The sequence below is a fragment of the Gymnoscopelus microlampas genome, assembly GCF_963454915.1.
Source record: "Gymnoscopelus microlampas genome assembly, chromosome: 19".
NCBI lineage: Eukaryota > Metazoa > Chordata > Actinopteri > Myctophiformes > Myctophidae > Gymnoscopelus > Gymnoscopelus microlampas.
The window spans coordinates 27,202,587-27,226,787 of NC_139956.1; the positions used below are offsets into that span (position 1 = coordinate 27,202,587).

Below are 24,201 nucleotides of genomic sequence, written 5' to 3' on the forward strand. Positions count from 1 at the left end.
GTGTGTGTGTGTGTGTGTGCGTGCGTGCGTGCGTGCGTGTGTGTGTGTCTCAGCATTGCTGTTTCCTGTGTGAGTTGTGGGGGTGGAGTGGACTGGAAGATCATAAATGTGGCATCATGTGAATGTGTGAAAGTGTGTGGTGGTTCAAAATAAAATAAATGCCTTTTATGTATAGTGTGGGTTTGTATATCTGTAATTATCATTTTTATTTTGAACGCACTAGTTTATATTTAGTATAGCTACAGTATATACTGTCGACTGAAATATGCAATGCAAATAAAACTGACATGACATGAGAATTAAATGTATCATGTGTTAGTTGCATACATACATAAATATTATTACAACATGGTACATTGATGTATCAGCCTGGTGGTGAGGTGTCACACTGCCTGAACTGTGGTTGCACTCAGCCTACTCATCGTGGTGAGGAAGGGGTTAATTTATTCAGTGAAGAAAAGGAAAGGGGAGGAGAGAGAGGAGTCAGTGGAGAAAAGAAAAAAGAGGCTGATCTCTCTAACTTCTGTGTTGTGTTCCCAAGAGAGAGAGAGAGAGAGAGAGACAGACAGACAGACAGACAGACAGATTGGACAGAAAGACACACAGTAGCTAATAAGCAGCGTCGGTTCCACTGGAAATGCAACTTCACAGCACTTAGCACTCTCCATGAGAAGTGCTGACTCTGTTTGTTTTTATTTCCACGACAGAGCAACAACTCAGGACGCTGTTTAAAAGTCCAGGTGGTGTGTGTGTATGTTAGTTTATTGTTTTAGTTTTATTGGTATTTGTTATTAGTACTGTCGGCAATGGAGGCATTTCTCCATGACGACTTGGCCACTTTGTCGGATTTGGATGAGAACAGTTTGTTGGAGTCGTTAAGCCAGCGTTTCAAGAAGGATCACATCTATGTAAGTATGAATTAAATGCAATGCCCTGCTTTATTCTGACGTGGCCATCCATAGTGTCAGAAGTTCTGATTCGGACCTACATTGCAGTATTGATACTTTTATTTAAGTAAAACATGTGAGTATTTCCATCACTGGTCTGGCAATAATATGTATTTATCTTGACTATTCATAGTAATCAGATATTCCGCTGACATTGTGTCTTGTCAGCATATGTGGTCGCGGGTTTTCCTTAAAACAGTGGAAAGCACAATCCACTGACTAGTGGGAAAAGTACTCGATTGTTTTACTTAAGTAAAAGTATCAATACGGCAATGTAGAAATACTCTGTTACAAGTACAAGTCAAAATTTACTTGAGTCAAAGTACCAAACTATTTGTATCAAAATGTACTTAAAGTAAAAAGAAAAAAGTAGAAAGGACTCCTTATGCAGAATGTCCCATTTCAAGTTTTCAAAATGTATACAAATCTTTGGAAAATAGCAGATCTACAAGCTCACAAGCATTGTGAGCTTGTAGATCAGCTATTTTCAAAAGTCATGATATAACCTCAAACCTGACAAGGTGTGAAAAGTAATGAATCTTTGTTTTAAGAACAACACGCAAGTGTGGGCTACTGTAGCCCTGAAACATGACATAAGTACTCTAGTACATGTTAGACGTGGCTTTGCTGTCATTTAGTTCAACCCCTCCCCTCTCTACCCCCCTCTGTCAACAACAGAACAACGGTGGGTTTCGAAATGATTTATCTGACATGTTCCATAAAATGTCAGAGATCACTTGACTACCAAACAAGCCACTGCCACCATTGTATTGTGACACTGTTGTATTGCCTACACTGCTCTTATATTACTCGATGAATTGAATACACTGACAGGACCACAATGGAAACGAGCCCCAAAGCCCCTAAAGGGCTTTTTCAGTTATCCTTTTTAGCAATCATTGTAATACCGTACCACTGTACTATTTGCAATTGTTAATAAAGTATTCATTCAATCAATCAACATAAGTTTATGTTTGTATTCAACAGTAACCTGGAATGAGATTGCTATGATTTGCTGCCACTTAATAACTTGAGTTCAGGAGTATTTTTAGCACCTCTTTCAGGTTCAGTGCCACAGTTTTACTCCTGAGCAACAAAGCAAGCACTGTACACTAGTGTCAAAAATGTCCTTTACCTGAATTCAGACAAAACAATAGGCCCTTGAGAACACTATGTAGACACACTCTGCTGTCTGTTTGTCCTTGAACATCCACCAAGCAACGTCACTTTTACAATAGTAACTTCTAGAATTGAGGCATTACCTTCAATTAACCAAGCAGTCAGTCAGTCAGTCAGTCAGTCAGTCAGTCAGTCAGTCAGTCAGTCAATTCTATTTATATCAACAGAAGAGCAGGTCAGGAGGACCATACTCACACTGTTAGATTATTTGATAACCTTTGAAGATAAAGTAAAACAAGGTCTATTGTCATTTTACATTGACTTTGACTTATTTCACAGAACATCAAGTTTCCTTGAATACAACTATTTAAGTTTTATGTCTGGGTTGAGAATTCCTATGCAAAATAAAGTTTTATTATTGTTCACTGACAGATCAGTCTTAAGTTTCTTAAAGCTTGTCGTTTTGGTTCTGAGTTTGTCAAACCGGTTTATCAGCAAATATTTCTTGCCGGAGGTTAGTTTATATACAAGGGCACTGTACGTTCAATTTTGTCACTAAGACAGTTTCACCTAGTAAACTGACTCACTGTTGGTCTTTTTTCTGTCTGTTCCAGACCTACATTGGGGATATTTTGGTGGCCATAAATCCCTTTAAATATCTACCTCTCTATGAGAAAGAGGTAAGTGCTTCAGAGGGACACATCGCTGTAATGTGGAGTTAAGCTGTTTTGACCTCGTATCATCATCATCATCATCACTGCCCTGTCAAAGCTGCCCCAATTACTATGTTTACATGCAAACAATACTCTTGTTACTGTAAATAGTAAGGTTAGGGTTAGTGTGATTGTTACAGGGTTTGAAATAACCAACACCTTGGCTTTACTTACTTTGTACTTATGGAAGCACAATACAGCACACAGCTATTCCAAGTTCCAACCCTAAAAAAGGTTAAGGAGTATTTTGTGAAAATTCTTGCAATTCTATGCACAGTCACTCTAAAATCTTTGCCATTCACCATACCTGAACAGATAATTTTCTTTATGACCAATTGACCATAGACCCTTAGCTACATTTGGAAAATATGTCCAAATAAAATATTGAGCAGGTTCAACCACATTATGTACACCCAAATTGACCTTCAAGTTGGGTCAATTGCAACCAGGGAGTGTTGACTTGAACTGGATGAGACCGGATTAAATGGACCATGTAAATGTGTGCATGTAAATGTACCGACAATGAAATGACAGGTCACTACCTGAATCCAGTCCACAAAGTATTCTTCTATTCAGGAATTTTGGACCACGATTTTCTTACCTTTTCTATGATGTTATGATATCTTAGGATGAATGGTACAGTAGAACATTTTCATAACTCCATCCCGGGTCCGCCACAGCTTAGCACTATGCAAAAAAAAACAAAAAACGGAAGTGTCGCTAGAAGAGATTGAAATCTCGTGATTTTAATCTTGTCTAGCGAGACTTCCGTTTTTTTTTCTGTCACTATGAACACTATGAACAGATGTCAGATCTCACAAAAAAAAATCCCCAAAAAGGTATTAAAATACACAATCTAGTCTAGCGCAAGGCCTATTGGTGCACGTTTTAAGCTGGGGCGGACCCGGGATGGAGACATTTTTCTACTGTACCATTCATCCTAAGATATCATAACATCATAGAAAAAGGTAAGAAAACCGTGGTCCAAAATTCCCCTTTAATTGTTTTCAGTGCATTTAAGAAAGTTTCCTTGCGCTTGCACAGGATCTTCTGATTTAGTGCTGAATGCATTTTTGACTGTTTACATTTTAGGCATTTAGCTTGCGAGTCACAAATTGTAATCACCAGAAGTGGTTTGTTGTTTTGCTTAAGGGCACTTGGACAGGATACATTGGGTACTGAACCTGAGACCTCTGCTATACCCACTATGCTACCCTGCTATACCCACTATGCTACCTTGCATACCCTATCTCATTGACATTGAATAGATCCATCTGTGTCCAACAATAATGCTTCACATACGTACGGTTTTGACTGTCACTGTTTTGATCTCAGATTTCTTTTGTGTAATGTGCAGGTGTCTGAAAGATATAAGTGCCATGAAAAGAACATCTTACCACCCCATATATTTGCTGTGGCCACTAGAGCCTATCAGTCCATGCTGGGTAGATTGGCTACAGGACCAAGGAACCAGTGTATTGTCATAAGGTATGTCTTTTAGCGTGTATGTGTGTTAATTATGAGTACAGGCCAATTGTGCTGCCACCTAAAAGTTGAGAATCATGTACGGGCGAGGCTGACCTTGGTACACTGTGACGTAAGCAACATACCTGCAGTTAATAACGTTAATCATGGGTGTGGTAGATATAGGTGTGCCTAGTGATCATGCCAGTTGACAAAATCATGGCAGTAATGTCACACCATAATGTATCTTTTTAGCTGAAGCTGTGTTGCTTACCGTACCTTACAATGTACCAAGTTCTCTCTTTTGTCAGCTTTTAGATGGGGTTTACCACTTTCAACATGGAATCCCTATTTTGGATATGTTGTTATAGATGGACATTCATAAGTTTTCAAAACATGTCAACCTCTGTCTACAAGGTTGTAGATCTGCAATTTTCGCTATTTTCCGTATGATAAAGTACACACATAGGGCTTAAGTGCTTAATTGTCATATTAGTCATACACTATTCAACTTCACTATTATTTCTGGTACTGAACACACTGTACACCTGCTGTTCATGCCCAGTTTAATATTTTAGTGTATTCTGCTTTAGATTGTATGGACGCATAAACGGGTGCTCAGCTTCCCCAAATGCAAATAACCAGAAACCACAGCCGACATTTAAAGCAATAAACTGTCAAATCACTTTTCCTGGATGACAATGTGAAGGATATTGAGCAAGCACAAAGAGAAAGGGGTTGGACGTAAGCCTTGTTTTTTTGGTGATAGGCGAAGTGTAGGGTTTGGTACATGTTGGTGTTGTTAGGAACCAGCTGCTGGTTGCTGCGCAGTGCTTAGCATTTGAACTTCTATTGTTGTAAAAGTCAAGCCCATGGCTGTCCTCACAGCGAACCCTTTTTCTACCCCTTGTTTTTCAGTAGCGGGGGGCGGGGAGCGGCCTAGTCCCTACGTCACATCCTAGACGGATAGCTCCGCCCACACTGGGCGAGCGCTGTCAGTGCAGCGGAAGTCGATGCGCAGACGGCTTTGTTGTTGAAGCCCGACTGACGCACGCTCATGAGAAACAGCAGAAATGAAATCTGGCGAAAACAGTTGCGTGCATTAAACTTTAAAGGAAACATGCAGTCTAAATATATAATAAATATCCATTTGCCTAATTCACCACTACTTTTGCGACTGTGTCTCAACGTGTTTTTACTGGTTAAATAAAGGTTAAATAAAAAATAAAATTTGCGTTTGAAACTTAGTATTTCTCTAAATATTACACTTTCACGACAGCCTAAGTATAAACTGTTATATTAGATGAGTGAAACAGCTGTCTCACCACTACTTTTGCGACTGTGTCTCAACGTGGTTTTACTGGTTAAATTAAAAATAAAATTTGCGTTTGAAACTTAGAATTTCTCTAAATATTACACTTTCAAGACAGCCTAAGTATAAACTGTTATATTAGATGAGTGAAACAGCTGTCGATACAGTCAATATAAGTAAATCATTATATGATGATAGCCTTATGAGTAACTTTTTTATAATTTCGGGACATTTTGTTATTTTGCACAACACCTTTGTACAACGAAGTATAAAATAGGGTTGATTAAAGTGTTTAATCAATGTATTTGATAGTAAAAAATCTATAAACATTCTTTTTTAAAGAATGCGGTTCTATGAATTGGTCAACAAAGCCGTCTGCGCATCGACTTCCGCTGCACTGACAGCGCTCACCCAGTGTGGGTGGAGCTATCCGTCTAGGATGTGACGTAGGGACTAGGGCGCCCCCCGCTCCCCGCCCCCCCGCTACTGAAAAACAAGGGGTAGAAAAAGGGTTCGCGTCCTCACAGCCTGGACAGGCTCTGAGTGGGGCCCCCTTGCCCTGGTTTACGAGTCACTAATGAATGAGCTGGTCAGCCAGCTATAGATCGTGAGGGACTGAACCAGGACGATAGTCACCCTGGGCAACAAGGATATATAAGATGACCCACAATAACCTTTTTAGAATGACAAAAAGGGGGTGAGAGGAGCCTCCCGCTTGCGTAAATTGTGACATGCCTTCTAGAGCGTGAACACTATAGCTTCTAGATTGGATATTTTCGCTATTATTCGAACAACAAAGTCTATAGGGCTTAAGTGGTTGAAGGCTGTGAACAGAGATGCCCTTATATAACAATTGTTTACAAACATCCAGATTCCAAATGGACTCAAAATGAAAAAAAGACATTTGCCAGCCAAATTGTTCAAGCCCACATTGAACCTCCCTACCAAATTGATAAGCAGTTGGTATTGCTGCACTACACCACCAGAGATGGTTTGCATGGGCAAATAAGACTTGCAAATAAGTACATGATGGATCTAACACAAGTTGCTCTCATGTCTCCAGCTTATACAAAATCTGGCAGCAAGAAGTCACGTTAAATTGACAACATTTGAAGATATTACTGATCTAATTTTAAATTGTGGTTTGTCGTGGCTCCAAGCTTATGTCCCATGCAGCATGTGATCCCAGATCCTCAGTTAGGGCCCTGTGGCCCTTCCACAGCCTAGGTTTAAGAGTCGAACCAGGCCGTTGCCATTTGGGACCATTTGTTAACCTCTATTCTTGTGTTATAATGCCTTGCTTTTACAGATAAATTGGCTATATACAACATCTGTATATACTACTGCCCAGTTTGGAGGGATTGTCTTAATAATATTAAAACATTCTTGTATTTTGTTGAGACTGTCATACTGCCATGTTACTAAATAGGGAAAGAAGAGGCTGGTCCAAACTGTAGGGCCAACTGGGCAATTAGATTAACCCATTAATTCTAAAAATGTCTAAATCCTAACAGTTTTCTGAAAAACTTCTGCTATATCAGTGGTGCTCAAACATTTTCATGTCAAGGACCCCCAAAATGATATGTATTTGGCCACGGACCCCATCTGAAAATATTTTGTTCCAGGGACTCCCAGAACCAAAGATTGGCGTTAAAAAAACATATATATATTCAAAGATTTGCACAAACTTTCAAGATTTTTGAAGTATAAAATAATGCTTTTTAGCTCAAATCTAAAATGAAACGGATGCCTTCCTGGTCTTAATGGGTTAACTACTGTAGGTGCTCAATCCATGAAGAGAGGCACACAAACATTATACAGTTATCTGAAGGGAGCTTGGCATTCAGAATGTTTGTATTTATTTTTGTACATGACTAAATGTTTCCTTATTGTTGCTTTTTGGTTTAATGTCTGCTTTAGTGACCCGGTTTGCTCCCTAGGAATCAAAGTTTGAACCTATTCTAAAGCTTGTTCTTTCTTGCAGTGGTGAGAGCGGTGCAGGGAAGACAGAGAGCACCAAGCTGTTACTTAGACAAATCATGGAGCTGTCGAGTGCCAACTCTCAGCTTGAACAACAGATCTTACAGGTAGGTACGATCCAACAGACCCCGCAGGCTGAGTTTATTTTGTGCCCAGTTTCTGTTTGCACTTTCTGGACTATGCCCTTGCTGCAGTTCTTAGTGTGAGATACGCCCATATCACTGTAGTTACAGCATGCCTGCAATAGTAACTACTGCAATAACTACTGCAATAGTATTCCTTTATGGTTCCACCTCCGAAGTTCTCAAGAAACTTCAATACTATGTGCAAAACTCTGCTGCCCACTCCTCACCAGAACCCGATCCAGAGACCACATCACCCCAGTCCTCCACGACCTTCACTGGCTCTCAGTAAAACACAGAATAGATTTCAAAATACTCATCACCACCTACAAGGCCCTCAATAACCAGGCTCCCCTCTACCTCTCTGACCTCGTCCTGACCTGTCAAACGCCACGCCCCCTCCCGCTCCCTCAGGTCTGGTGATGACAACCTCCTGGACTTCCCCAAAAAAAAACTAACAAACGCAACTGGGGTGACGGGGCTTTTTCAGTTGCAGCCCCCACCCTTTGGAACCCACTCCCACCTCACATCAAAGGTGGCCCCCACCCTTGCCGTGTTCAAAGCCTCCCTCAAAACCCACCTTTTCTTGCCCCACCTCAAACCAAATCTCCCTTTCTGCTTTTTAGCTTTGCTTAGCATGTTGTTTAGCCTTTCAACTTTTTTGCTCCTAATAAAGTTGTTTATTTTGATTTGTTTTGTAAAGCGACTTTATAGGTACTATGAAAAGCGCTATAAGCGCTATAAGTCTCATGATTATTATTATTATGCCATACTTACTGTATGTAGGTATTGCTTCACCAATGGTAACTCTCTATAGTGCATATGTTACAGGGTATTTATGCGTATATACAGTAAGGCTATTAAATGGAGCCATTATGTAAAAGTATACATTCTTTTTTTTTTACATGTTCATGATTTTAGCTGCATATATTTCAAATAATGTTTTTGTACACTTGCTTGTTCAATGCATGGGCATATTTTTGTGAAAGATTCTATGCCCAGTTGGTACATTGGCGCTGTAATGAAGTGGCAATATGCACACTTTTCACACTTTCTGTACAGTATCCAACTTTTGTTGTAGATTTTCTATGCTGGGCTGACCTATATTCCCCCCGGGATATAAAGTCTATACTTGTGTTTAGATATTGTAGTGGTAGATACACACTGACAAGGGCAAAATACAAAATCAAATCAATTTACAGAGACTTGAATTGACATGATTTGTTGTCAAAATTATGTTTAAAAAAATCAAATGTCCATGAATTATGAATCACAAAATTATGCCTGGCCAACCTCAAGTACATTTTTCAGGTATTGTTTAATCATTTTGGATAAAAATGGTACCCGGGACCCAAACACCCAAAAATACATTTTAAAATTATCTTGTGAGGCCATGACTCAAAAGTCACTCAAATGTCTGTGTTTATGGAATAACAACCTCAAAGTCCATTTCTCTTCAAGCTTTACACTTATATTTGTCATTCCCAGGTCAATCCCCTTCTTGAAGCATTTGGAAATGCCCAGACAGTCATGAACGACAACAGCAGCCGCTTTGGAAAGTACATGCAACTACGCTTCCATAACTCCTGTGGTGAGGTTTTGTGTGTGTGTGTGTGTGTGTGTGTGTGTGTGTTCTTTTATACTTTTTGAGCACTGTTTCTCAGACAGTGGGTCGGACTCGGGACCCATCTTTGGGTCGCGGACAAATATCTCATTTTTTTTTATTTAAAAAAAATATGTTTTTTCAAAAGATTAAAATAAAACATAAATCAATTCCACATTTTTTCAAAAGTATTTCATAGATAAAATGAAAAAATCTAATAATTTCCATAAATGTAAAAAAAAGTTTAAGAAGTAGTGAAAACAGCAGATCTACAAGCTCACAACCTGGAGCGACGCATCCAATTTCTCTTTTGGGTCTTGAGCTAAAAGGTTAGGGAACCACTGATTGTGAGGACATTTTGGTCATTAACCACTTAAGCCCTATGTACTTTGGCACACGACAAATAGCGAAAATAGCTGATCTACTTGGGAACCAACGGTTTCCGAGCTATGTGGCCTGTAGGGCAGGAGCCTATCTCCTGTTGCTGTAGCATGAGGCAGCCTGCACAAGTAAGCCCCCTGGACATTGTATGTCGCAGGGACTTGCCCCCAATCCAACCCTTGATGCTGAGTGCCTAGCAGGGGGGCACTCGTCCCAGTTTTTAGTCCTTGGTACTGTATGACCCAGCCAGGGGATTGAACCCTGACCTCCCAATCTCACAAGGCCACTGAGCTAGAGCTAGATTGGCTGTTTCTTTTATTTTTATTTTTATTTTTCCCCATAAACTCAAAAATAGTAAAACAAAATAAATGCTGATCTACTTGTAGATTGGCTATTTTTTCAATGTTTCTTTTTACTTTAAAGGAAAGAAAGCTGAGGGAAATCTTGTAAAGCTGCACTTCTGAAGGGACTATTTTAGCAGTAAGGCTAGAATTAGGGTTAGGGTCAATTGGGTTGATGTTTAAGGCTGAACAAAATGTCTTTTCTAACCGCCCAAGGTGTAACGCAATACCAACATCATACTCCACAGGAAAGGCATTATACCACATAGGAAGTGGTTTTACTTCCTTTACAAAAACAAGGTGGTTCTATGGCATTTAATATGCAGTGTGCCCACCCTTATGTAGACATATTGAGCAGATTAGCTCAATGAAATGACACAGATGCTTTCCCGGTCTTAATGAATTAAGAAACGAGGAAGTGCTGTCAATTGTAGGTCAAGTTCCTTCCATTTTGTAGTAGGCTGAGAGAATCAGGTGAACTTAAGAAGAATCCAAGGCACTCTGTTCAGTTTAGCTAAAACACCTTTATTATGTCATGGCTTGGCAAAATTAAAAACGCAGGTGATCCAACGCGTTTTGGCTCAGGCGCCTTCGTCTGGGTCCAAAGGACCATTGTAAAGTTTGGAGAAAGGCGCTATAGAAATGCAACCATTTGCCGTTCACATGACCTCATGCCTAACGCATGACCTAATTGTAATTATAATGCTCTGGTATAAAGTGTCAGGAACAGAGCAGTCATAAATGCTATGAAGTCATGGCATGGGGCGGGGGAGGGGCTGTGTGTGTGTGTGTGTGTGTGTGTGTGTGTGTGTGTGTGTGTGTGTGTGTGTGTGTGTGTGTGTGTGTGTGTGTGTGTGTGTGTGTGTGTGTGTGTGTGTGTGTGTGTGTGTGTGTGTGTGTGTGTGTGTGTGTGTGTGTGTGTGTGTGTGTGTGTGTGGTAGAGGTGGGGTGCTAACTCGTATGTGGTGGGAGGCAGCCGGACGTTTTAGAAGTCTGACAGCCTGGGGATGAAGCCGTTGCAGAACCTTGCAGAGCTGGTTCTGATGCTGCCAAGTATTATTAAGTAGACATAGTGGTGAGGTTGAACATTATGTACAGTCAGTCCTATGACTAATAGGGACCCCGGCTTGAAAGTTGTTAAGTCAGCAGATGAGGAATAGGGAATTAATACGCACAATGGGAGGTTCTCACAGGCACAGTAGGACACAGTTGTTTACAACACTAGAAGGAAGGAACCGTTGTGTGGATCCAGTGGCTTACGTAACAGGCGCTCTTGGGTGAAAACAAATCCCATGAAGTGAATTTTTATTTATTTAAATTCTCCTAGTGGTGCAGACAGTCATAGAAAAAAAAACCAAGACACTCTCCATCCGGTGAAAAAATAAGGATTTATTTACAGTAGTGAGCAAGGCAAACAGACAAGGCAAACAGACAGACTATCGACATTTAGGCCTTTGTCACGGACACTGACGGATGGACCCAACAAAGTGCTATGAGTCGATACACAATGGTGTTTGTTTTCCTTGCTAAATGAAATACCATAAATCCTTATTTTTTTCACAAGAAGAATACTGGTTTGTGCTGTTCACATCACACGGCTTGTCCTGATCTGCCCAACAGTAAAAGGAGCCAAGATCAACGAGTACCTTCTGGAAAAGTCTCGAGTCGTACACCAGGATGAGGGCGAGAAGAACTTCCACATCTTCCACTGCATGTTGGCAGGCACCTCACTGGAGGACAAAGAGATGTACGGCCTCTTGGATGCTACACAGTACAGGTGAGATATCATTCAGTGACAGGGGCTCGGCAAAATCTGAGAAACCCTCGGGCCCCTTTATGCCTGGCAATGAAATAATACATCTGTGTATACGTACATATTATAAATATTATGATATGTGAAAATCTGTCTTGTCTTTTAGGTATCTCAGTGAACATTATCGAACAGATGAGAGCACAAACAAGTGGACTGAGAAGTATAATGCTGTGTGTAATGCCATGGACATGGTGGGCTTTGAGGAACAGGTAAGAACTCATGTATGGATTTGTGGAAATTATTGAGTCTCTCGGGGAGTTCACCTGTGTGAAGGTAGCGGCGCCTTTGATATATTTTGTCATAGATATGTGTTTCTACTAGAGAAACAATATTAAATCTCTGTAAATTTATTTCAAGGCTTCCAGTGGCACTAAATAGTGCCATTGGAAGCGAATCACCAAATGCATTCCAAGGTAAGTGGCAAAAACTGATCTGTCATAGCTGATAGAGTGGGTACCTAAAAAATAAACTTTGTGTGTGCGTGTGTATAAATGTGGTACCAGAAAGATATGTATGTGTTATGAAATAATCTATACAATTTATAAGCCGTACCCAGAGTGTTTATGTTCCGGACTTTTACAGTTTATATAAACCATCTAATTTTGTATTCATGATATAATATTGATGTCATGAATAGTTCCCTTGCCTGACCAATCAGAACGTTGACGGGCCTGACCAATCAGAACGTTGACGGAAAAGCCAGGTATAGAGCAGGACCATCGCCGTTAAAAATACATACAAAAAAAGAAGGGGGAAAAGCATGAGAAAATAAAAATATATACCAAAAAAAACATGAGAAAATAAAAATATATACAAAAAAAACATGAGGAAATAAAAAATAAACCTTGACATCATAGTGATGTCATGAATAGTCCCCTTGCCTGACAAATCAGAACCTTGACGGGCCTGACCAATCAGAACCTTGACGGGCCTGACCAATCAGAACCTTGACGGGCCTGACCAATCAGAACGTTGACGGAAAAGCCAGGTATAGAGCAGGACCATCGCCGTTAAAAATACATACAAAAAAAGAAGGGGGAAAAGCATGAGAAAATAAAAATATATACAAAAAAAAACATGAGGAAATAAAAAATAAACCTTGTGTATACATGTGGTACCAGAAAGATATTTATGTTTTATGAAATAATGTATACAATTTATAAGCCGTACCCAGAGTCTTTATATTGACCTTAGTGTTATTAGCAAAGCATCGTGGTCTTTTGCTGTGTAGTATGAACTGTACAGAGATGGATGTGCAGTGACTTGTCCGTTGTTTCGGAAGTACGCGTGGTCTATGTGTCCTCCCTCAAAGTGGGTTGCTTCTTGTATGAGTTGAGTGAAGCCTAGTTTCTGAAGAGATTCTGATACGTGGTTGAACATAGTGATGTCATGAATAGTGACCAATCAGAACGTTGACGGACCTGACCAATCAGAACGTTGACGGACCTGACCAATCAGAACCTTGGCGAGCCTGACCAATCAGAACGTTGACGCAAAAGCCAGGTATAGAGGGCTAATATCCGCTCTATACCTAAAGGTATAGAGCGGCTAGCGCCGCTAAAAAATACATGTACAGTAACCTTTGCCTCTAGTTTAAGGCTGGTAATCTGGAGCACAATCTGGAGCCAATTATACTCAGCGCAGTGTGTGTGTGGTGTGGGTATCATGCAGGCACTAATAAAATCCCCCTCAGCGTTGCCTAAACCATCACTGTGGATGTGGCGTTCCTCGTGTGTTGTGTGTCATATGTGACACTGTGCGACCGACTACTGACAGCCATACAGTATCATACATACAGAATATTATGTACCGCTCTTCCTTTTATTGGGAGAACCATGTAGACTAGATGGGGTGTAAAGGTAAATACGTTGGAAATACAAAATGCAGCCAGTGTTCTTGCGGCGGGTTGAGCCTTTTCATTGGGACCACCTTGTTTGTCCGTTAGCACCAACTGAACCGACTCCGCTGCTTTTTGTCAAACTTCTGAACCGATCAGTTGTGCTGCCGATGAATATTGACGTTACCGTCCTCAAACCTGTGATGTATCCTATAACACTGACACCGTCTTCTCTTCCACCACTGCAGGAGAAGGTGGACACGCTGACCATACTGGCAGGTATCTTGTCTCTTGGCAACATCACGTTCGAAACAACGGAAACCGACACTCTCAAGGTTTCGGACAGGTCCAAGGGCTGGGTGAAGGCTACCGCTGTGAGTTTCTTTTACTGTATATAAACCTGTCCGTCTATGACAGGATCTGTCTTTGTTTGTTTGTGTGTGTCGTACTGTGCGGAGAATTCTCACAAACCGCTTGACCAATCAGCGCCAAACTTTATATGCACGCTGCCAGTAGGCCATACAAGTACCTCCACTCATTTACTTTATTTAATTTGATACTCAAAGTCAATAGGGCTGTGATCGTGCTGAAATCTTGCCCAAATTTGGAGTCAGTAGAGGTTCGGGCCGCTATGCAGAGTATTGTGCCAGTACTCTGTGTTATCTTTGGCATAGTTTTGGATGGCTGTAAGCGCAAAGCTATTAGTGCAAAATATTACAGCATTATAGCCCACGTGTAGCTTCAAATGGCAAACAACTGAGCAGTGTTTACTAGAAGGATGAGGTTGGCAGGGCACTGCGTCAGTGGGACTCTGTGGGGCCAACCCAGGGCAAAGGCAGGAAGGTAAGAAGCGCACCACCTACGTAGATGCACTGCTTACTGTAGCTAACAATACTGTAGAGCTCCAGACCCTGATGCTAGATACAGTAGGAGAGTGTGGAGGGCAGCGATTCAGGAGTCCCGAGTTGGTGTTGGCTAGACCGCACTCTCGCATTGCATCGCATACATTGCACTCGATAATGTGCGTTTCGTGGGCACATGAATATCAATATAACTGCACTTTATTTCCCCTACCATGGACCATGGACTTGGTGGGAAGGTCAGAAGTGAGATAGACAAAATTGTATTTCACATAGCAGGATTAGAGAGTTAGCCCCTCCGGCTGCCCATCCACGTCCAGCCCAGCAACCCCCCCCCCCCCCCTGGGGAAACTTTGCACACTGTATAAGCGTTGTCCATATATAGTAACACTGTAGCCGATGTAGAAGTCCAGGAAGGAAGCAGGAAATTGTTGAGGGTTATCGTTTGTTTCCTTGTCCACCCGTTGGGAGTAATCTAGGAATATCAATTGTTTTATTGTTATTGTCCTATAGACAGATAAAGTAGAACACCTCAGTACCCATTTATCTTGACTCAAATGGACCCCACTTTTGCATTCTCAGAGTTAAATTATCACTGTGGATTTGACTGTGTTTAATAAAGACTTAAATGATCACTGAGCATTTTGCTCTTTATTAACCACTTAAACCGAAATATATACTTATATGACCGGCTCTCCAAGGGGTCTTTACACGGTCCCCTCTTTCCCCTGCACCGAAAACAGCTGATCTACGCGAGCTTGTAGATCTGCAATTTTTGCTAAATGTTCACCTATTATGACATGCCAACAATAGGGACACCAGGGTTCATGTGTTTAAATTATTCGTTTTCGTTTTGTGGCTATGTCAGGATGTGAGTTTTTTTTTTCAGGTTTAAAAGAAAATGTATTGTTCTTCTTGCATAACATGCCTCCTCAAATCAGCACCTCATAGGGTGTGTGCTTTTCACACTTATAAACAAGCGGATACGGTAGTAACACAAGCCAAATGTGTGTAAACCAGTCACAATTTACTGGATTTGAATCTGACTCATGTCATTTCTTTATCTCTCTCATATACACTCTCATGTATTTATGGTCTTTCACCACTGCGCTACCTAATCATAAAGTTATATGGAAAGCCTCATCTGTCCCTGACGGAAAATGTGGCTGTTGAAGCAGTCAGTAATAAGATTTGACCTGTAATATAGCGATGTTTTATGCTATTGTCAAAGAAAATGCTCATTTCTGATGATCTGGCAGGTGTCTGTTTAAAATCGTATCCCGGGACGCCCCAAACTTAGTTTGATAACAGTTCTGAATCAGTGCCCATCCTATTGTGTATATATAAACTACAGTACAAAGCAGACCATAGCCGCAGCTGAGCTGGCCATCAGTTGGTTATGATGCAGCAGGTAACGTTAGTTAAACATAACTCTGCTTAGTTTCAAAAGAATAGAAAAGATAAGCCTATGGTATTGTGTATGCTGTGAGCGATCTTAAAATAACTAACAACGTGCTCTGGCTTGTTGGTGTCTGGCGCAGATGGAGCAGAATGAATTGTTGGGAATGTTAGCCTAGTAGCTGTCAGCTCTTTGTGCATCAAACTGTGTGTGTGTGTGTGTGTGTGTGTGTGTGTGTGTGTGTGTGTGTGTGTGTGTGTGTGTGTGTGTGTGTGTGTGTGTGTGTGTGTGTGTGTGTGTGTGTGTGTGTGTGTGTGTGTGTGTGTGTGTGTGTGTGTGTGTGTGTGTGTGTGTGTGTGTGTGTGTGTGTGTGTGTGTGTGCGTGCGTGCGTGTACTAGAGCATGTTAGCAGACGTCAGCAACTTCAAATTGAGATTTTGGCTTGTGAAACTGTGCAGGAGCTCTGCAGCATTGTTCCTTTCCCTCTCCCTGACTCTACTCTGTTCACCTCCTTGTGCAGAAAAGAGTTCCTCAGTTCAAATTTGCCTCGCCCCCCCAATATATCCTTTGTATATGAAGTGAGGGTAAACCACTCCCATTGTATCATTTCTTTATTGAGACTAGAGATGATACACAGTAAAAATCCAGACTTATTTAGACACCGTCTGCTTAAAGATGGACCAAAGTCCATGTTTACACTGTCAAGAGTTAAATTGGATTTTACTGTTTAGGAAGGCTTAGAGCGAGACACATTAGAGAAGTCTCCGGCCAGGTTGTAATTTGACACTACCTGTGTTAATCAATGAAAGGAATTATCATACACTCATATTTGAGCAAAATATGAGTGTGGACAGTAACACCATGAACCATAGAGTCCCTATTCTGGGCATGTCACAATAGGCGACCATTTGGTGAAAACATTCCGATCTAAAACCTCAGCTTGTAGATCGGCTAGTTTCAGCAAAAAGATTTTGGTGTTGAGGGAAAAAAGAAGGGGGCCAAGTTAAGTATAGACCAATGGGGTAGCTCGGTCAACAAAGTATATAGGGTTTAATATAGCGTCTCTGTCGGGTGGAAACCTCATTAAGTCCAAAACTGTTACTTTTCAGGATTCAAATTCAAAAATGGCAAAAGTAGCAGATCCACAAGCTCAAAACGCAGCGTGACGTGACGCGTTTCGAGCTTGCTACTTTTGATGTGTGACGCTGTATTATGATCAAGGAGGGCATTAACACAAAAAGTTAGAATATGTAGAGAAGAGGTTTCTGCCCAACAGCAAAGATAGGCTACAGATACGCTTTCAAAATGCTGTCTGTGTAGCCTAGTAAAGTTCTGGTTGTAAGCTTGAGACAGTGTTCACAATCCTCTTCTTTGGTTCCCTATGGTTCATTTCCAACGCACTTGTGTTCAAAGTGTGCAATATTATTCCTTTTTTTTATAGATCTAACCAAATGTTTTTTTTATTTTCCCCTAAAGTCTTTTTGTTAAATAACTGCAAAGTATGTTCTTTTCTTTATTCAAACATCAAACATACCTTAAAGGAGTAGTTCACCCAAAAAAGGACTTCTTTTCTATCAATTACACACCCCATGAAGCCTTGAATTGATGGAGATTTTTTTTGTTTTTGTCACATTCCTGAGCCAATAGGAATGCGGTTATCGGTCATCAGTCAATAGGAGACTCTTTGAGTAGGAGACTCAAAGAATCTCCTACCGGAGACACACTGGTCATCAAATTATAGGCTTAGGAATGCGACAAAAAAAATCTCCATGAATTCAAGGCTTCATGGGGTGTGTAATTGATTGAATATAAGTATTGTTTTGGGTTAACTACTCCTTTAAGACCAACACAAGTCAAAGATAAGTTGTAATCTTCTTGCCATGCTTGCCATCTGGGCTGAACAGAGTAAGGCATTGTGGGTAATGTCCCTGCTTGTCAGATCAGGCCCAAGAACAGGTCTTGTGCAGCAATATCGTCCAGACTGGAGCAGTTTCATTCCAACCCTTTTAAAAATAAATGTTCACTTGCCCCACGACATTATATGGCTTTAATATATGGCACTCGGCAGTACACATGGGTTCGCATGCTTTTGTCGGTGCATGTTGGTGCAAATTATCCGACCATTAGCGCTGAGTTATATCCTCTCCATCTATGCAATCGAGTGCCTATAAGAATGTAATGGGAGCGAGGCTGGTTGTCTCAACCACATCTGTTCCACCCTGATAAGAATGCAAACCCATTGTTCATGACAATGGATGGTTAAGACGTATTTCTCTAGATCACATGTACATGAAAGAAAGCCATTTTTAAAGGTCATAGTGGCTATATTTGGACAAAACGACAGCAACTCACCCTTGCTCCTTCAGCTTGTTTGTATGTCAAGTGTTTCATGCTCAACCTGGCTATCACCCGTTGCTTCAGAGATTCCGCTTGGCCAAACAATGACACAATTTCTTTTGACAGTGGGTTTAGCCAATAATGTGCATTTGGACACGCCCATAGATGTTGTTTTAGTTTTATGATGACAAGGCCCTGAAAAATGAAGATAACCGCCCTAGGGGGACATCTGCTGGTCCACACTACTGCAATGGGTTATTTTAGGTTCAGGGTGAAGCCTGATTTATACTTCACTGAAAATAGCCAATCTACCGAAAATAGACGATCTACAATCTCACAATGCTTCACAGTGCCTTGTGAGCCTGTAGATCTGCTATTTTGGGTTGTACTGTGTATCGTCACAAGTCTCAATAAAGAAATGATACAATGGGAGTGGAATACCCACACTTCATAAACAATAGGATATAAAGGAAATTTGGAAAGGAATAGTCTTCTGCACTGGTCAAGGAGGTGAACAGAGTGGAGTCAGGGAGAGGAACAGTGCTGTTTGAAACAAGTTTAAGAATCAGGCTTTAAGGATATAATTAGGGTTGGTCAGGGTTTGGGTACGCCTAAAGGTCAAAGAAATGCATGACGTGGACGGGGGTTAAGGTTACAAATACGGATGAATGTTATGAGTGGATATAAAGTATATAAACGTGTGTGTTTGTGTGTGTTCCCAGGGTCAGTTTGGTGTTCAGGAGGAGGAGCTGCTGCGGAGTCTTACCTGTACTGTGTCCGTCACCAGAGGAGAGGCCATACGACGACTTCACAACCAGCAGCAAGCAGAGGGTCTGTTCATCTTCATGTGATTTATCTAACAAGTGGTTCATCTTCATGTGATTTATCTAATCAATTGGAGAGGGTGGAGAGATGGGTGATTCTCTATTGTCTGTCTGATGTTCAGTGTAACTGCATGAGCAACCGGGATGCCGCTTTCTTTATGTTTGTTTTGTTTTATTCTTTTTCTGTCTCATGTGATTTTGGGCTAAATACGGCCCAATGTACTCTTAATGGATCAATTCAATACAGTATTCCCTTATTTTATCTTAGATGCCAGAGACTCCATTGCCAAGGTGGCGTATGGGCGGTTATTTGGCTGGATTGTCAGTAAAGTAAATGAACTCCTGGCACCTGATGTTGACATTGACGTCGAGCTCAATGAAATTGGTGAGTGTGAAATGAGTTTAATTTTCATCAACCGAGGATCAGTACAAATCAATAAAGGATCAATGAAGAATAACTTAACATTACCTTCCCCTCCTCCTTACCTAATTGAAGCATGTGAGTTGACTGCTGTTCTGTCTCTTGCACTCCAGGTATCCTTGACATTTTTGGCTTTGAGAACTTTGCAGTGAATCGATTTGAACAGCTCTGCATTAACCTGGCCAATGAACAGCTGCAGTACTTCTTCAACCATGTATGTATGAATAGAAAATGTTCTTCTGAAAGAGTAAGCACCCTGTCATTTTATAGATGAATGTATAGTCATGCAAGAGAGACTTGCAAGCAGACACTCTATACTGTGTGACAGAATTGAGTGTCATGCCATATTCCTAAGAATTCCTAAGAATTGTTTAGGCTACACAGATACGGTTTAGAAATGCTGTCTGTGTAGCTTATTGAAGTTCTGGCTGTAAGCTTGAGACAGCGTGCAGGATCCTCTTCTTTGGTTCCCTGTTGTTCATTTCCAATGCACCTATTTCTAACTGCAAAGTATATATTTTTCTTTATTTCTGGAATTAGTCTGAAATTCATATCAAGCATACTTTTATGCCAACACAAGTCAAAGATATTTCTTTCTTGGGTTGTATGTACTGGTATTTGTTGTTGCTGAACCAGTATGCGTCATCCGCAGCACATCTTCCTAATGGAGCAGAATGAATACAAAGAAGAAGGGATTGAATGGGAGGCTATCTCGTTCACAAATAACAAACCTATTCTGGTAAGAGTTATTTGTTTATATTCTGACTGACCGACGGATGTGTCCAGAAAGGGTGATATTATAGACTCTGGACTAGACTCTGGACATCTCCAACAGTGTTGTTTTAAAATGATTCCACTGGCCTGACGTGACATTTTCTGTTGTTTTAGGACCTCTTTCTTACAAAACCTATTGGCATCCTGTCTCTTCTGGATGAGCAGAGTGCCTTTCCTCAGGTATGGGACCTCTACGCTCATTTTATTTAAGCCTTTGAGCTTCCTTTTGCTCTTCACAGGAAATTAGTGATGACATGTAACACAGGTCCTGAGGCAGGAATCAAACCTGGGATATCGCTGTTGTCGGGCTGAAATCTCTTCTCTCCATATTCTAACTTGTTGTGTATTTAAAAAAATGTACGCCCTACTTGATCATACTACAGCGCCACACAAAAGCATCAAAAGTACCAGATCTACAGTTCAAAACGTGTCGCATTTGAATCCTGAAAAGTAACATATTTGGACATATGAGGTTTCCACCCGACAGAGACGATATGTTATTTATGTGGTCGGCAGATTAACTGTTTGAGGCACCAGGCCGTCCCTATATTCTTGATATTGAATATGTCAAATCTGATAATACTTAATTTCAGAGATGACTTGGTGTTGTTATGTTGTGGTTGTAGCCTGCTAGCAGCTGGGCTATAAGGACGGCAATGTTGGACAGTCCTCTAGTGCCACCATTAAAGGGATAGTTCACCCCCAAAATGACTTTTTCACCTATCACCCCATGGAGACTTGAATGCATGGATATCTTTTGTTTTTTGTCGCATTCCTAAGCCAATAATTTGATGACCGGCAGCGGTTCCGGTAGGTCATCAAATGAATGGCTTAGGAATGTGACAAAAACTAAGAAATACCTTTAACAATGCTTTCATGACATCTCAGAATCTGATGGGCACATTGTCATGAAACTGAATGCGTTCAGCAAGGATGAACCCTACTTATTTTGGTGACCCCATGGCCTTTCCTCTAGCGCCACCCTCAGGCCAAAAGGTCACCTTTGCACACAAGTTAACTCATAATCTAATAGGCCGATTGCATGATGAACCCTATACTGATTTCCGTGACACCATGGACTCTCAATTCATAAGTGATACATTATTGTTAGTATTCACAGGCTGGAAGCAACACACTGGTCTCCAGATCTGTAGCACCTCATGTATTGTGTTTCCCCTGTTTGTCTTATAGGCATCAGACAGAAACTTTGTGGACAAGTTGAACAACAAGTTCAAGACCAGCCCCCACTATGAGTTGGTACGGAGCCACAGCCCTCTGTTTACTGTGATCCACTATGCAGGGAAGGTAAGAGTCTCTTCTCATCTGGCACCATGGTATCAACCTTTTAATCTCTGTGTATAGTCTCTGGAACACTGAGTTATGGAAAACGTATTGCCTCAAGTTAAATGCTTTCATGTTTACACATGTTGAAGTTAAAGTTTGAATTGAATTCCTCAGGTGCAGTATAATGGAGGGGGATTCCTGGAGAAGAACAGAGACACCATCCCAGCAAGCATCCGAGATCTCTTCATCAACAGCGTCACCCCTCTGCTCAGTGTCCTCTTCGCAGGTGAGAGGTCGAGTAGCATTCGATCATACGCTATATAAGTGTTACATTTCTTCTTCTTCTTCTTGTGATCGCTAGGACGGGTTGGTTGTAGTTGTTCTTTGAAACTGTAAAGTAGTATTTGCTGCATTTCGATAGATTAAAGGTATGTTATTTAGATACATGACACACAGTTTACTTGTAGTAGGTTTATTGAGTGTTATAGCATTTTTATGCAATGCTGTAGCTTGTAACACTGCTATGTTTGTAGTGGCAGAAGTAGTTAACTTTGTATTGTTTTATTCTTAAATATTAGGGGTGTGTCGATACACTAATTTCATGAAACGATACGATACGATATTGGGCTCACGACATCGATACGATATCGATACGACACGATATATGGCACTTTTTTTTATTATGAAAATATATAGGGGGGGGGGGAAGCAAATGCAAACAAATATTTCTGTTTTGCATTATTCAGACTAGCTTTTCAGCTACAATAGCCGTTTTGAATCCAAATAGGGCAATAGTGTGACAACTGACCCAACAAAATAACATGTTGTCACCCTTTTCACCTTGGGGCTGTTTGCATGCCTGATTATTATTGTAAAAAAAAAAAAAAAAATTCAAAACAATATTTTTTCCCCCAAAACGATACATATCGTCACGAAAACGTATCGCGATATATCGCGGGACGATATATCGGCACACCCCTATTAAATATATGTATTTATTTATTTTTCAGTAATTGAATCTGTATTTTTCAGCTACCATCTCCAGGACTGGAACCCTGATGCCAAGAAAAGCCAAGGTACGGTAAACACTTAAACAGTCTGGTGAGATTGGAGATTCTATTTCATGTGGTACAGCATAGATACAGTATGAAATCAGCAGTTAAACTCAACCTGCTCATATTGTACAATCAATGTATGCAATAACATTCTGGGGTGGCCATCCAGAAACAACTCCAGACCACTAGGGTCTAGCCTAGCGGCAAAAAGGAGTATTGAATCACCAGTGGGTGCAATTTATGTACTGTACAATTAATAATGAACAGTAGTCAGTTATTGCACTAACTACATACTATTACCTATTGCGTGTCACTCACAGGAAGCCAAGAATCCGACTCCTGTCATGTGTCATCTCTCTGTGCCATAAGTTGCCTGACTCTACAATACACTCTCCCTTCGTAAAGCATAAAACATAATTAAATCTATATATATATATATTTTATGTTTCAGGCAATCCAGAGGTCAGATGACAACTTCAACTCAACCAGAAAACATTCTGTAGGAGCTCAGTTTAAGGTATTTATAGTATAATTCATACACATCCAACACATTTTCTTATATCCTTGCATAGCGAGTGTATGTGGGAGGACATTCTGTTCTAAAAGCTTAAGAGACTAGGGGTTTGAATCCAGTGTTGCAAGAGAAATTAGCAACTAGGTCTATGAAAACAAGCCGACTAGGCCACATCAGCATCGGATATTAGAAAATAGCCGATCTACAAGCTCACAACGTATCACGATATGACGAGTTGTACGCTTATAGATCTGCTATTTTCCAAAAAGAAATCATAAAAAAATTGGACACATTTTGAACATTTTAACAATACAAATCTGGTACAGGGGTCACAAAATACATATTAATTTGGGGGGTTTCCATGACATGAAAATATTTGAGAACTGCACTGCTTTAAACAACATTTGGAAACAAGCCTAAATAAGCAACTACACTTTGGAAACGAGCCCAACAAAAACGCAACCCGCAATTACCGATATTTACAAGTGACTTCTGAGAAAAACAAGCCCAAAGTCTCTTATAATAAGTGAACATGGCAGCACTGTTTGAATCGTTGGAGCATCTGGCATGGCTGGGCGCTCCAACTAAACACAATTGGCCGTGTTGGCCAGAATTGATGTACTATAGCGACTCCTACAGGTTGGTCAAGGCGCCTGTTCAGCAGGGAGAGGAACTAGGTCAGATAGTGTTCCTACACATGTGTTTACATTCTCCCGGTGAAACCCCTCACTGTCAGGTGAAAAGAAGCAGCATATGCATTGGAGGAGACACATGCTCATCCTCCCACATGACCAAATGTAGGGGTTAGCAGTGACAGGGACACATGTGGAGATAATTGGCAATTGGCACGTACTGTAACTAACTCCTTCTTTCTGTTTTGTCCAAGCAATCCCTAGCCATCCTGATGGAAAAGATGTTTGCTTCCAGTCCTCACTTTGTTCGCTGTATCAAACCAAATGGCAACAAGCTGCCAGACCAGTTGGACAGCAAAGTGGTCATGGAACAGGTGAATGGAACCTTCTCATTAATGTACTCACTGAACTATCATTATGTTCACATAGGGAGTGGTACAGTGGCAGGAGGAATGCTTAAATGGAATTC

General features: G+C 40.8%; 1 protein-coding gene across 2 annotated transcripts in view; it reads left to right on the forward strand.

Annotated features, from left to right (window-relative positions):
- The first annotated feature begins 557 nt into the window (after positions 1-557).
- Positions 558-24,201, forward strand: part of LOC311034998 (myosin-IIIb) — a 34,658-nt gene continuing 11,014 nt past the window's right edge. For both annotated transcript variants that reach the window (XM_084043051.1, XM_084043052.1), the window contains exons 1-18: positions 558-908; positions 2,681-2,746; positions 4,137-4,267; positions 7,540-7,642; positions 9,146-9,248; positions 11,603-11,759; positions 11,902-12,004; positions 13,881-14,006; positions 18,951-19,059; positions 19,321-19,437; positions 19,587-19,687; positions 20,126-20,212; positions 20,362-20,427; positions 21,439-21,552; positions 21,706-21,817; positions 22,564-22,607; positions 23,038-23,103; positions 23,987-24,106. In XM_084043051.1, coding sequence (XP_083899177.1) covers positions 807-908; positions 2,681-2,746; positions 4,137-4,267; positions 7,540-7,642; positions 9,146-9,248; positions 11,603-11,759; positions 11,902-12,004; positions 13,881-14,006; positions 18,951-19,059; positions 19,321-19,437; positions 19,587-19,687; positions 20,126-20,212; positions 20,362-20,427; positions 21,439-21,552; positions 21,706-21,817; positions 22,564-22,607; positions 23,038-23,103; positions 23,987-24,106 — 1,827 coding nt within the window. In that variant the 5' untranslated portion in view covers positions 558-806. The remainder of the gene's footprint in view (positions 909-2,680; positions 2,747-4,136; positions 4,268-7,539; positions 7,643-9,145; positions 9,249-11,602; positions 11,760-11,901; positions 12,005-13,880; positions 14,007-18,950; positions 19,060-19,320; positions 19,438-19,586; positions 19,688-20,125; positions 20,213-20,361; positions 20,428-21,438; positions 21,553-21,705; positions 21,818-22,563; positions 22,608-23,037; positions 23,104-23,986; positions 24,107-24,201) is intronic.